The sequence below is a fragment of the Geotrypetes seraphini genome, chromosome 15, assembly GCF_902459505.1.
Source record: "Geotrypetes seraphini chromosome 15, aGeoSer1.1, whole genome shotgun sequence".
In the NCBI taxonomy this organism is placed as follows: Eukaryota; Metazoa; Chordata; class Amphibia; order Gymnophiona; family Dermophiidae; genus Geotrypetes; species Geotrypetes seraphini.
In genome coordinates, this window is record NC_047098.1 from 65,729,887 (window position 1) to 65,745,473 (window position 15,587).

The 15,587-nt window shown below is 41.1% G+C and overlaps 1 protein-coding gene across 10 annotated transcripts in view; it reads right to left on the reverse strand.

Annotated features, from left to right (window-relative positions):
- TSPOAP1 (TSPO associated protein 1) overlaps positions 1-15,587 on the reverse strand; it is a 225,595-nt gene that overhangs the window by 186,827 nt on the left and 23,181 nt on the right. For 7 of the 10 annotated variants that reach the window (XM_033922921.1, XM_033922919.1, XM_033922917.1 and 4 more), the window contains exons 3-4: positions 10,309-10,464; positions 3,603-3,707 (exon numbers count right to left, since the gene is read on the reverse strand). The exons of 1 other annotated variant lie outside the window; for it this stretch is intronic. In XM_033922921.1, the coding sequence (XP_033778812.1) occupies positions 3,603-3,707; positions 10,309-10,464 (261 nt within the window). The remainder of the gene's footprint in view (positions 1-3,602; positions 3,708-10,308; positions 10,465-15,587) is intronic. 2 more of the 10 variants (XM_033922922.1, XM_033922920.1) reach the window with 2 other exon arrangements.

Genomic DNA, 15,587 nt, shown 5'->3' on the forward strand with positions numbered 1-15,587 from the left:
AACTTACGGAAAAAGTAGTACTGAACCAGCTCACAGAATTCCTCATCAAAACCAATGCGCTTCACCCATACCAAACCGGCTTCCGCTCCAACTACTCCACAGAATTATCACTACTTGGTATCACCTCTACTATATACTATGTTCATGATCACCAAAAATCTGTCCTCCTTATCTCTCTAGACTTGTCATCTGCCTTCAACACTGTTGACCATCACCTCCTTATTGATCGTCTTAAGACCGGAGGTTTCACAGGTTCTGCCTTCTCATGGTTTATTTCCTACTTCCAAGACTGTAATTTCAAAGTCCACTCGAAAGAGAAAATTTCATCTCCTATTAGTCAAACTTTCGGCGTTCATCAAGGCTCTATTCTTTCTCCTTTACTACAATATTTTTCTTGCCCCTCTTCTCACTCTAGCTCAGTCCATTGGCTTTACTTTCTTTGCTTACGCAGACAACATCCAACTTCTTCACCCTGTTGATCCTTCAAATATTTGCGAAATACAAGGAATAAACACCAAACTTGACAAAATCAGTGACTGGCTCCACATAAATAAACTTTCCCTCAACATCAATAAATCCTGTGGTATACTCTTCCCGATCAGGAACAATGATATGATAAATGCACAAATCTTTATTAAATCTTGCCCGGTAAAAATGGAATAAAAAATAAAATTGCTCGGAGTTATTCTAGACAAAGATTTAACCTTCCATGACCAGATAAGCAACATCGTAAAAATCTGTTTCCACAAACTTTGGCTCATTCGTTCTTTAACATCAATTCTTGAAACTGATGCTATCACAACCCTCATTCACTCACTGGTCATTTCTCATTTAGATTACTGCAACTCCCTATACAATGGAATTACTCAAAAAGAATTACATCATCTGCAGCTCATTCAAAATACAGCAATCAAACTTATCTATAAGGTTGGCAAATATGATCATGTTACTCCTCTTCTGCAAGAAGCTCACTGGCTACCCATCACCCACCGCATCACCTATAAAACTTTAATGCTGGTCTTTAAAATCAAACTTTCGCGTCTCCCATCTTTTCTTGATAAACTCAACATCCCCTTTTGCCCTCCCCGGACCATTAGATCGGCTGATCAGAATTTACTGACTACACCTTCCATCAAATAATTCTACAATACACCAGAAAAACTAACTTTTCCGTTGTAGCTCCAACCTTATGGAACGCCATGCCACCTCAACTCCACCTTGAAAATTCACTCGACAAATTTGTGACTAAACTAAAAACGTTCTTATTCCAAGACGCATACTATAGCGTCTAAATATTCCCATTCCAACAGCACGCAAAATAAACACGAACCGCTTTTAAGAAGCAATCACCATTCCTGGTGTTCTATTCTCCCCCCTCTTCCCTTTAATTAATTTGTTTTGAATGATATAATTATTAACTTTCCCCTCCCCCTTTCCCCTCAAGCTCATGTTCGTATTTGTAATTTGTGTATTTAATGTTCACATTTCCCCCCCCTACAAACAATTTATTTTAACCTTTCATTTTTAGCATTGTAAACCAGCCAGGTGCACATCGATCGTTGGTATATTAAAATTAATTAAACCTGAAACTTGAATTCATAAACCATTTCATCGATGTACCTCTCGTTCTCACGGATGCTTCTCAATCTTGCCACCTCCTCTCTCAGTTCTTTTACTTCATTCATGAGGAATTCAAGCTGAAGACAGCTTGAACATGGAACTACTCCCTCTGCCTGTTTAACATTTTCTGTCTGCAGAGAGACAGAAGTTGCAACCTGAGCAGCAGCTTTGGTGATATGATGTTTCCCAGCCAGACTGTGATGCAGAAGAACTTACACCTGGAAGAAAAAAAAAGAAAGGGCAGAAAAATTTTACCAAAGTAATGCCCTGTTCCAGAGATCATCAGTATAGCACAGTGACAAAATGGAGTCAAAGTCCTCAACGTTAGCTCTTCTGGAAAAAGAGCATTGAGATGAACATTGAGAGGAGCACTGAGAATGTGACAAGGCACATCGAGGAGAGGTTGGAGTGCTCTGCTTCCTGAATAACCCATGCGTTGAGCACCTTTTAGGTTTTGAGGCTCAACGTTGAGATGTCTGATATCGATGCTTGGAATGACTCTGTGGCAATTGCTCGGACTGACTGAGGCTGAAAATGAAACTGTGGAAACCCAATTAGTTCATGCTCGAAGCTGATTTTGCAGCGATGGTGCCAGTACTGATATTGGAAAGGGTACAATTGGGCACTGGTTGGGTGTTAAGGCATTGGGAACCTCGATACTGAGGAACACCTCTGAGGAAACACCAACTGTAAGGATGGTGATCTGTCATCAGTGCATCGACGCTTAAAATGCATCGATGGAGTGGACGCCTGAGACAATGCCGAAGCATGTCTGGTAGGGGAGAAATGTTTAGGCTTCTTAGTTCGCTTATGAGGCTCCCCCAATGCTGGAAGAACCAAAGAAGTGGGATGAGTTGTTGATGCAGCTGGTGCATGTGTTGATGCTGGAGTAGATCAAGGTTGAGAATCGGGGTTGGAGTCTTCAGCCATGTTCAATGTCCCTGAAGTTGTATCAAAAAGTTTTACAAACTGTAATTTTATGGGTTTTAAATTACCTCTTCTGAATACGAGAGCAGAGTGTGAATGGAATATCTCAAAGGTCAGAATCTACACACTGTACACACCAGTTGTACAGGTCAATGCCTGAAATTGTGCTACTGTGTCCACTGTTTGTGGTGCATGTCGTCTGGACATGGGAGACCTTAATGTCGAAGCGTGCTTGGGAAAACGGTCCATAGTGTGTTGAAGTTTACTATGTGCTCTTTAAGAATGATGGGAGAGAGGGGATATAATAAAATCATTTAAATATCTGCATGGCATTAATGTATAGGAATTGAATATCAAGTTTCAAGTTTATTAAAAATTTGATAAAACGCTAATCATAAATTCTAAGCGTTTTAGAGTAAAAATTTAAAAAGGGGTCCAGTTAAACTATTAATAGCATAACTTTACTTACATGAAACAATAGGTTAGTGGGGAGAAATACAATTTGAAAGAAAGAAAGAAAGAACAATTAAGGATAATAACATGGGGAAAGGGAGAAATCAATTTTAGTATAGAAAATAAGCTTGGAAAGTCCCTTAGATCAATTAACAGTTGTATGTGTCTTTAAATAAGAAGCTTCGGACCTTAAATATAATGGTAACGAATTCCATATTGTTGGAGCAATCGTTGTGAAAGAAGAAGCCCTACGGGTACTAATGATTTTTAGGGATGAGACATAAAGAATATTCCAATTTTATAAAAACTGCAGAATATGAGAGCACAGGATGAAGTAAAAAAGATTGTAGGAAGTAATCTAAGCAAATACTTTTTTTTTTACAGAAGGGATGGTGGATACAAGAAACAGCCTCCCAGTGGAGGTGAAAGAAACAAACACTGACAAGCAAGTGAGAACTCTTAGGGAGAGGAAATATAGTGGATGGTGTGGATGGAAAGACTGGATAAGCCTTGTGGCCTTTATCTGTTGTCATAAGTACTGAATTTTTAGCAGATTTCATATCAGTTCCTTAAATTTAAACTTAAAGTGCTCTCTTTCTTACCAATAAATAGTTCTCTTCTTGCAAAAAAGTGCAACGACATTGCAACTCTTCCAGAGCATGCAGCAAGTTAGAATTCTGTTTCACCAAAGTGCTGTGACTGTCATCCTAGAAATGAGAAAAACAGTGCTTAGCATATTTGTCTCACCTCCCTGCAGAAGAAAAGAAAAGGCAAAGATACTAACCTGTAGAAGATGTTTTCTAAGGACAGCAGGAATATATTTTCACCTCAGTGAGGTCATCCACAGAACCCCGTACAGACACTGCCAAATGCACTCTCACTTTAAATCTTTAGTCAGTGCCCATACCAAGCACATGCCGGTACCTTCCTGCCTGATGTCAGCTCATGGGACAATCAGGTTCGTAACAAAGCTAAGAAGCCAAATAGAGGAGATTGGCAGATTCTGAGAATATATGCTTGCTGCCCTCAGAGAAAGCACAGTTACTTACTGTAACAGGTGTCATCCAGGGACATCAGGCAGATATTCATCCATGTAGCCCCCGGTACAGATAGCTTCAAAAGTGCATCACTACTTTAAGAACTTGAGAGTTTGTGAACTGCCAGCACACCATGCATGCGCAAGTGCCTTCCCACCCGACGTAGGCTTGCAGTACCTCAGTTCCGTATGCAAGCTAAGAAGCCAACCAGGGGAGGTGGATGGGTTATGAGAATATCTGCCTGCTGTCCCTGGATAAAACCTGTTACAGTAAGTAACTGTGCTTTATCCCAGGACAAGCAGGCAGCACATTCTCACATGTGGGATTCCCTAGCTTACTACAATGGGATGGAGGGAGAGTTGGCCATTAAGAAAATAAATTCTGTAATACTGCTTAGCCGAAGTGACCATCCCGTCTGGAAAAAGATTCCAGATAAAAGAGAGTTGTGAATGTATGAACTGTGCGTGAACCAAGTAACAGCTTTACAGATCTCTTCAACAGGAGTGGAACGTAAAAAAGCAATTGAAGATGCTATAACTTGGACTTTGTGGGCTGTGACACGACTCCCCAATTGCAGCCCAGCCTGAGCATAACAGAAGGTGATACAAGCCGCCAACCATGTATAAATAGTTCTCTTGGATAAAGGATGTCCCAACTTGTTAGGATCAAAGGAGACGAAAAGTTGAGGAGATGTCCTATGTGGCCGAGTATGCTGTAAGTAGTAGGCCAAAGCTCTTTTACAGTCCAAAGTATGAAGAGCTGTTTCTCCAGGATGAAAATGAGGCTTAGGAAAAAAAGATTGGAAGCACAATGGATTGATTGAGATGGAATTCAGTGATTACCTTGGGAAGGAACTCTGGATGAGTCATGATGAAACACTGCGATTGGTGGATCTGCCACCAGTGCTTGAAGTTCATTTACTCTTCGAGCAGATGTAAGAAAGATTTGAAAAACCACTTTCCAAGTGAGATATTTAAACTGAGCCGAGGACATTGGTTCAAAAGCTGGTTTCATTAGTTTAGGAAGTACAACATTAAGATCCCAAACCACTGGAGGTGGTTTGATACTTAAAAGTCCTTTCATAAATCTGGCTACTAAAGAATGAGCAGTGAGAGGTTTTCCATCAACTGGGCTATAAAAAAACATTGATAGCACAGAGATGAACTCTAATTGAAGTGGTCTTGAGGCCTGAATTGGATAAATGTAGAAGGTAATCCAATACTAAAGGTACAGAGGTGGATTTAGCATCATGATGAAGAGTACACCACAAGGAAAACCATTTCTATTTCTGCTGATAACATTGTTGCGTAGACTGTTTTCTTGATGCATCTAAGATAAATCTGACAGGCTGGGAAAGCTGAAGGTCAGCTAATGTCATCCCGAGAGGTATCAAACTGTCAGATGTAATGACTGAAGATTGGGTGCAGAAGCGATCTGTAGCCCTGCGTGAGAAGATATGGAAAAATCTGAAGTGGGATTGGTTCCTTGGTACCGAGTTGAAGTAGAAGGGAAAACCAAGGTTGTCTGGACCACCAAGGAATAATAAGAATCATGATGGCCTCCTCCTGCTTGAGCTTGACAAGCGTTCTGAGGATGAGAAGAATTGGAGAAAATCCATAAAGAAACTTGTGTGTCCAATCCAGTAGAAAAGCATCCGCTTCCAGACGTTGAGGAGAATACTGCCTGGAGCAAAACTGAGGCAGTTTGTGGTTGAGGGGGGATGCAAACAAGTCTATCTGAGGAGTCCCCCACTGAGACATTTAACTGCAGAATTGAGCATCCACTCATGTGGCTGAAGAAACCTGCTGGAGTCTGTCTGCCAGAGAATTCTGCTCCCCTTGAATGTATATTGCTTTCAGAAATATGTTGTGAGCAATGGCCCAAATATGTTGTGAGCAATGACGGAGAGCCAGTGCCACCTTGCTTGTTTATGTAATACATTGCACAACCTGATTGACTGTGCAGATAAGGATATGGTTGGTGACAATGTGCTGAAAAGCTTTGAGATCATTGTAGATCACTCTGAGTTCCAACAGATTGATATGACAAAGTTGGTCCTGGGTAGACAAGTTTCAAGTTTATTAAAATTTACTATACCGACTATCAGCAAGTATCTAGCCGGTTTACAAGTTAAAATAAGATAAAAGATAAAACTAATACAAAAAGAAGGGGATTGTGGACATTTAGACTTTAACTAGACATACTGGAAAGTGGTGGGAGGGAATAAAGAAATGGAAGGGAGAAAAATTACATTGTTCAAAATGAATTTAAAAAAAAAAAAAAAAAAAAAGGAAATGGGAAAGGGAAAGGGAAGGATGAAACATAAGGAATGGGATTGCTTCCTGAAAGTGGTTGAAGAATTGAAGAATAGACCAGTGACCTTGAGTGCGAAGCCCATCCAGATGAGCCCCCCAAGCATAGGTGGACAAATCTGTTGTCAGAACCTTCTGATGTGGAGGTGTGAGGAACAAATACTCTCTGGAAAGATTGGAAGAGTTTATCCACCACTGCAGAGAATGTCAGCGTGAAGGAGTGACTTTAATGCCTTGAGACAGTGAGTTGAGTGCTTGAGACCAATGAGATGCAAGAGTCCATTGAGGCATCCTGAGATGAAGTCTCACAAATGGAGTAACATGCACCATGGAAGCCATGTGACCCAGTAGTATTATTTGTCTGGCCAAGAGTGATGGAAGGTGAAAAGTCAGAGTGCAAAGCTGAATCAAATTGTCTAGTCTTTGCTGAGGGAGAAACACTCTGAGATGAATGGTGTCTGGCAGAGCTCCGATAAATTGCAGGGTCTGAGAGGGGTGAAGCTGAGATTTGGGAAAATTGATTTTGAAACCCAAGTGCTGAAGAAAGAGGATGCACACCTCGATGTAGGAGAGGCAATATGCAAGGGAGCTCATAGCTGCTTGGTCGGCATTAAGGGACTCAATGCAATAGATACCTGCAACACCAGCTGCGAAGCTGGCGGCTTCTTAGCTGGCTTACCAGATGGACGCGATGTCTCCTGACACCAGTGTCGATGTCAATGCCTTCAACGTCGAAGGTTGTGATGTCTTTTCTATGTCCATGCCAATGCCGAACAATTTTTCTTGTTGAAGTTTCCAGCTTTTCATGGAATGTTTCTGCAAGGTAGAACACTGAGCACAAGATTCTACATGGTGTTCTGGGCCAAGACACTGCAAACACCAACTGTGAGGGTCAGTGATGCAAGTTTGCCTTTGTCACCAGTAGCACTGTTTAAAACCCGTTAACGGCCAGGACATCAACAGAAAAGGACCTGTCATGAGTCAGGTCAAGAAGTATTAAGATGTTAGGTGCAGAGATTGCAATTTGGGATGTAAAAGAGAACCTTGACTCTGAGTGAGTACAGATGGAAAGAGCTGTAATGGAATTGGATCTTTGGTACTCAGTTGAAGTAGAAGGGCGAACACCAAGGTTGTCTGGGCCACCAAGAAGCTTTGAGGATCATGGTGGCTGATTCTTGTATGAGTTTGACTAGCGTCTTCAGAATTAGAGGGACTTGCGGAAACACATACAGGAACTTGTATAACCAATCCAGAAAAAACACATCTACTTCCAAGCGATGAGGAGAGAACTGTCTGGAGCAGAATTGAGGTAACTTGTAATTGTGGGGAGATGCAAACAGGTCTATGTGAGGAGTTCCCTAAATTGAGAAGAGGTGCAAGCCTTTGGAGTTGAGAGTCCATTGTGTGGATGAAGGAATCTGCTGAGTTTGTTGGCCAGGACATTCTGCTTCCCTTGCACATATATCGCCTTGAGAAATATATTTTGAGAAAGAGAGCCTCCGTTACTCCTTTTTTTGTTGATGTAGTACATTGCTACTTGATTGTCTGTTCGAACAAGGATGACTTGGTTGGAAAGATGATCCTGAAATGTTTTGAGAGCATTTTGAATTGCCTACAGCTCTAATAGGTTGATATGGAATGCCTTCTCTCAAGCAAACTACATACCTTGAGTCCATAGATCATCTAGGTGACCTGCCCATGAATACATAGACGCATCCATTGTGAGTACTTTCTGATGTGGAGAGATGTGAAATAGCAAACCTCGAGAGATTTGTCGGTTTCAGCCACCGTTGGAGAGCCTGACGATGAGGCAAGGTGTCCTTGACCCATTGAGATAAGGAGTCTGTGACCAGAGACCACTAAGATGACAGGTTCCATTGAGCTGATCTGAGATGAAAATGAGCAAAGAGAGTTACGTGAATTGTAGATGCCTTGTGACCCATGAGAAGTATCATTTACCTTGCTGAGATATTTTGCAGAGAGGACACATGATTGCATAACTGAAGTAAGATGTTTTGTCTTGGTTGGGGTATGAAAGCTCATAGAAGAGTAGTGTTGAGCATGGCTCCTATGAACTCCAACACTTAAGAGGGTTGAAGATGAGACTTTGGAAAATTTACTTCAAATCCTAAAAGCTGGAGAAGAGTTATAGTCGCCGTGTAGCTGAGGAGACTGCTTGAGACAATGCAGCTTTTATCAACCAATTGTCTAGATAAGGTTGCTGTTACCACTAATAAGCATTTTGTGAATACTCTTGGCTGAATGGTAGAATTTTGTATTGAAGATTATGACCTACATGAAACTGAAGGAACTTTCTGTGGTCTGGATGTATGGGTATGTGTGCTGTGGGACAGGATCACGCTTAGGCCTAACTGCCAAGGAGAATACCTGTCCTGTTAAAGGTTGTGGTATACAGCCCTCAGTGCCACCCCAAAAGCACACTGAGATTTCCTCTGGTTTAAACAAAGCATTTATTGGTGAGCACAACTCCATTGGTCATAAGGTCAAAAGTAGCACGAGTGGTGCTGCAACTTAGCACAAAAACAGTAACTTACTATAGCAAGCAAAGTTCACAAGTCTCATGCACTCTAGGACCTGATTCAGGGTGTCACTTCCACCCTCAGCTCAAGATAAATGTCCTCAGTGTTCAATGCACTCCCACTGTTCTTTAGCACAGAAAAGGCAAAAAAAACATCTAGGCTTCCAACCAAGTCCCTAAGCTCCTCAGTGCTCAAAATACTCTCAAAAGGCAAAACAAATAGCTTCTTAAAAAACAAAAGTAAAAAATTTTTCTTCTGGCTCGATTTTGAAGTGTAGCACAGCGGGCGCAAGACTCTGGACGATGATCAGGTCCTAAACAATGTACACACCACTTGTGTGGGTCAGGGATGGAGATCGCATGTTGACAATCAGCTCAGTTGATCAGGAGGGAAGAGCTGTACCTAGCGATTACTCTTCTGAGCAAGCACCAAGCACAGTTCTTCCCCCTAATTTACACATTCCCTTATCCTACCAATCCAACCAATTAAGAGCTCGCTCTTGAATTCTAAGATCTGGATTACACCAGAGCAAAATATAATAAAAAAACTGGCTTTGTCAATGACTGCTTGGTGGGATAATGTCTGTCTTGTGCGGAAATATGAGGAGGTGCCTGCTGTTAAGAAATGTTGGATTTGCCAATTTTAGGGGTTTAGTCCCCTATAGACGCATATTATTTGTGAACTGATTTATACTTTGCCATTATGTTCTTTATCTGGACTCCAGAGTATGTTTCTTTTTTAAAATATTATGAGGGGATGAAGAAGTATTCTATATTGATTGTACTGGAAATATTTTGGTCTAATAAAAATATATCTAACAAAAAATTAAAACATAGGAATTAGACAGGAAAGATAAAGCAGTCACTCAGAGGCAAACAAACTCAGAGGGAAGAAAAATAAGTAGACAGAGGGACTGGAGATTAAAGAGAGGCAAGGAAAAATGTGGGGGAGGAGAGAAAGGAGGGAAAGAAAAATCGTTCGGTGGCAAGAAAAGAGGGAGATATGTAAAGTTGGAAGCAAAAAAAAAAAAAAAAAGCAGCCACCCTAGAGTAAGGAAAAGCCAGGCTTTTAGAGCATGTTTAAAGTTCTTGAAAGATAATTCTGCTTGAATTAAAAGAGGAAGAGAATTCTAGAAAAAAAGTATAAAAGAAAAAAAAAAAGCAGTGTCTAGTAGACATGAGCTGGGACTGGGAGAATCTAGGGCTAGGAAGAAACAGGCGATAGTCAATTATGGAATGAAGCAGACAAGTGGGTGAGCATGGAATCATAAGAGTTGTGAGATCATTTGAGAGCTCTAATCTGAATTTTTTAAAACAAATTTGAGAAGCCCTGGCCTCAACTGTTTTCTTTAACCTACTTATTTGCCTTCATAACATGCTGTGATAATAAGCTCAAATGGCAGCACTTCACATAATTTACCTCTGAATTTGTTTTAAACCTGTCATTTGATAATTTCTTCAGGTGTCTGCCACATACTTCTTCCACTATCCTGGTATTTTCACCTAATGCAGATGAACATGGAGGGAGGAGAGACAGCTCATGTGACTGTTGTCCCAGAAACTCAGCCATGGCCACCTTTAAAAAAAAACAAACAAACAATACCCAGAAATAAAAACAAGTAAAGCACTTACCTATCTAACACTAGCTCACCTACCCACATTTTTCTTATTCAATGTAAAACAAAAAAAGTTATATCTACAGAATTGGGTATAGAATATGCACACTAATAATAATAACTTTGTTTTTGTATACTGCCCAATCATGAGTTCCAATCAGTGAAACTTACATGTAAACAAGTTAAGACAATAATCATGATACAAACTTATCAAACAAATAGGTTTTCAATAATTTTCTAAAGGCATGATATGATTGAGTTTGAGGAATCAAAGAACTTAACCAGGAATTCATTTTCCCTAACTGATAAGCAAAAGTCTTATCTAAAAATCTTTTATAACGACAAGCTTTTACAGATGAAAACATAAACATACAGATATTGCGAGTATTTTTATCCGACTTGTATAATTTAAACTGGGTGGATAGGTATCCTGGAGCTAGGCCAAAAGGATCTTTAAAGCAAATTCACGCTTCAAAAGGCAACCAATGTAGTTGCCAATAAAAGGGACTCACATGGTCGTATTATTTTAACCCAAAAATCAAGCACATGGCAGTGCTCTGTATTACTCGAATACGATTTAGAATTTCCTTATAAGATGCCAAGTAGAGGATATTACAATAGTCAAGAGCAGATAGAATTAGGGACTGAACTATTACTCTAGAAGAAACAAAATCAAAATATTTTTTAATAGTTCGAAGTTTCCAGAGGGTCATAAAGCATTTTTTTAATCATAAGATCAGTATGATTTTCTAACGTTAAATAACGATCTAAAGTCATACAATCTATAACTCTTAAAGCAAAGCATCATAAATCAAAATAACTTTACAAATCTGTTAAAATTGAGGTAATTTATAATATTATTCAGTACGAATGGAATCTGGTTCCATAATTTAGGACCTTCAACCTAAAGGCCACTGTGTGGAGATCAAATACCTTAAAAAGTACCACAAGTTATACTTGGTTCGCATGGCATAAAATCCTTCAAATATCTTCCCTTTATTCCCAGAATGTTTTAAAAACAAAACTAAACAAAAAAGCTTTTGAAACAGATCTCAGTCTACCAACATATTTCAACCCTGTCACCACCAGAATGGAAGCAGCTTGAATCAACAGTATATACGACCACCCCACCACCACCACAACCCATACACAGAGATGGCATCTCATCTCTTTCCTCCTCCATCCCACCCCCCCATGCTGTAGCACTTCAACCTTCCTATGGGTCACCAGAAGAGTCCGATGAAAGCTGCCTTCAGCCAGTCCTGGAAGCCTTTCCTCTGCCACATTCCGCCTATGTAGGTACAAAGTTCAAAAGGAGGCTTGGCGATTGGAAGGTATTAGTGTTGCCCGATTCAGGAAAAAAATTTCGATTTGATTCGATTCAGCCTATTGAATCGATTTTTCAATTCGGTGTTTTTTTGTTTTCAAACATCCTGGTGGGTTTATTTTATAGCCTCTTCACCCCCTTTGCCCTCTCCTACCCACACTGGTGCTGTGGTGGAAACAAAATAAACAAACAAAGAAGACTTTTCCTCTCTCTGTTAAATCCTAGCTCACGTTTGCAGTTTAACACCAGCTCTGGCAGGATACAAATTTCAAATCTGACACATTGTAATCACAAAACAGAAAATAAAATTAGATTTTCTACCTTTTGTTATCTGGTCATTATTCAAATCATGTTGGTCCCAGGCTCTGGTTGTCTTCTGATAACTTGCTTCCAGAGTCTCCTGCCCATTTGTCATTTTCTTCTTTCTAACCATCCATCTCTGTCCTCCTGCTCCCCTTCCCTCCCCCAGAGGTCTGACATATTTTCTTTTTTTGTCTCTATCCCCGCAGCTGCAGTGATGGACCCCACCATCCCGAGATCCATCTCTCCTTTCCTTAACTACCCTTTCATCCAGCATCTCTCCCTCCTTCCCCACCTCCCCAGGGTTCACCATCTCTCCCATCCTCTTCCCAACTACCCTCCTATCCAGTATCTCTATCCTTCCCCCTCTACACCATCCCCTTGTGTCCAACTTCTCTTCTTTTCTGTTCCTTCCCTCCCTAAGTAGAGAACTGTTCAAAATATTGAACAAATTAACAGATACTACACAGATCTTAAAAAACCAAAATGAACGGATGTCAATGGTCAACATCCTCGCTGACCACTTTAGCAAAAAAATCATTGATTTAAGAGCCTCAATACCTTCACCTTCACCCAACTTCGTTTTCCAGTTCACGCCACAGGAAAGAGAGCCCAATGTCGATATGTACTGGAATGAATTCGAACACCCTGGTTAGTCTAACTTCCTCACATTATTCAATAAATACGCCAAATCAAACTGTCTTCTAGACCAATGTTCTTCAACCACCGGTCCATGGACCAGTGCCGGTCCACAGAAATTTCCTGCTGGTCCACAGGACCAGCACGTGCATCAGGCACAAAACAGTGTTCTTCAACCGCCGGTCCACAGTGCGATCGATGAGGCATTATCTTTGAGCCAGCTCCCTCTTCCTAACTGATTCTGTGCATAAAGCCATGGGCAGTGGCTCCTACGGGCATCCTGCGCCTGAACGGAAGCCTTCTCTCTGACGTTGCAACGACAGAGGGAAGGCTTTCAGATGAGGCACGGGACGTGCAAGGTGCAATTAGTACTATTATAGGGGCGAGGTCTGGGGTGGAGATTAGGTAGAGATGGGCGGGGTCTGGCCCACGACTTAGCCCAGTGTTCTTCAACCGCCGGTCCATGGACCAATGCCGGTCCACAGAATAATTATTTTATTTCTGCCGGTCCATAGGTGTAAAAAGGTTGAAAAACACTGTTCTAGACGAATGCCCATTCCAGATCATGCAAGTTGCAGTTCCCGAATTCAAAAGGGATCTATTTAACTGGGCAACATCCACTCTTACAACTGGAATTTACCAGGAAAATATGGGTCACATTCTAATCACACCCATCCCCAAAGACCAGAAGACCTCACTCACTTTGACGTCCAACTACAGACCCATTGCAAGCACCCTCTTCTTCACCAAAATGTTGGAAGGGTTGGTCAACCTGGAACTTGTAAATCACTTAGAAAAATTCAATCTCTTAAATGACCATCAATCAGGTTTTAGAAAATGATTCAGAACTGAGACAGTCCTTGGCTCTCTCCTTAATCACCTATACAATCTCTTCAGTCATGGCACCAGCGCCCTGAACTTACAATTAGACTTTAGTAGCGCTTTTGACCTAGTGGACCATGAAATAATGCTCATATGTCTATATGCAATGGGAATATCGGGAAGTGTGTGGACCTGATTTCAAGGCTTCTTAACTAAACGATCTTATCAAGTGGTCAACGATGGGAATTACTCGGAATCCTGGAAAAGCCCCTCGGGAGTCCCTCAAGGCTCCCCACTATCTCCCACCTTGTTCAACATATATATTCTCCTCCCTAGGTCACCTACTACAAAAGTTAAATCTAATATATTACATTTACGCAGATGACATCTCTATATTAATTCCAATAACAAATGTGACGAATGCCACATCCAAACACATCTCCTCCATTATGACGGAAATTGAACAATGGACCACAAATTTTAAATTGAAACTAAACTCAGAAAAAACAAAAATTTTCCTGGCTAGCCCAAAGGAAAAAATCACCACAACAGCAATACAAATAAATGGCCACGACCACCCAATATTAAAAACTATAAGAATATTAGGAGTCACTCTAGATACCAAATTAACTATGATCGATCACATAAACTCGGTGACAAAAAAATGCTTCTCCACTCTTTGGAAACTGAAAACCATAAAAAAATATTTTGACCCTCTATCCTTCAGATTATTGGTACAGTCGCTGATTTTATCTACCCTGGACTATTGTAACATCATCTACTTGGGGATACCTAAAAAAAACGTAAGAAAACTGCGAATAGTTCAAAACATGGCCGTCCGCTTAATATTCGGACTAAAGAAAAGTGATCACATTAGTCCCTTCTACAAACGGCTGCACTGGTTACCAATCGAAGAAAGAATTCTATTCAAGTTCTCCTGCTTTTGCTATAAATTAATCTGGGGAATGACCCCCAATTACCTTCTACCTCACTTCGAATTCTATTCCCCCATTAGATATACCAGAAACCACAACCTGTTTGCATACCCGAAAATCGCTGGCTGCAGATATCGAACCTTCCTGGACAGAACTTTCAAGTTTCAAGCTGGTAGACAGATGGCTAGGCTATCTCATCGATACCGCTAGGTTGACTTACAGCATCTTCCGGAAAGAACTAAAGACCACTTTGTTTAAGAAATTCTTGTCCTAGCCAGACACTCTCCCGTGAACATAACTTCCACACCTTATTCTGAATTTCTTCCTCACAGTAGGTATCCACATTCCCTGTCTGCTAAAATTCCCTCTTCATAATTGTATCCTGATATTCGCTGGTGTCCAACTATTTTCAATTGTAAGATGCAAAATAGTTAATTTCTTATAATTCAACCTATGTATAATTTTTTCCTTTAAACCACCTTGTATTCATCTACTGTAATTCGCTGATTGTACAGCTCTTCTTTGTGAACCGCCTAGAAGTCGCAAGATTGTGGCGGTATAGAAAAAATGAAGTTATTATTATTATTAAATCCCATTGTCCACCATCTCTCTCCCTCTCCTCTGTTTTTAGACCCATTATTTCTTCCTCACCCCCTCAGTCCGGCATATGCACATCTCTTTGAACCCCCCCTTCCCTCCCTCCGTGTACTTCTACACCAGGGCCCCCCTCCCTCAAGGGCCTGCATGTTCCCCCCTGACCTCCCGGCCTTACCTTTACTGGAATTACAGCAGCGGAGCAGGCTGCACAGAGGATCCCTGGTGCTTTAGCAATCTTTGCAGAAGCCATTGTCTTCAGGAGCATGTTTACTCTGCCACGATCCTGCCCATGACATCAGAGGAGGGGCGGGACTGCGGCAGAGTGAACGTGCTCCTGAAGACAACAGTAGCCTGCAAGGATCGCTAAAACACCAGTGATCCTCTGTGCAGGCTGCTCCGTTCCTGTAATTCAGTGAAGGTAAGAGCGGGAGGCCAGGGGGAAGCCAGAGGACACCAGCACTGC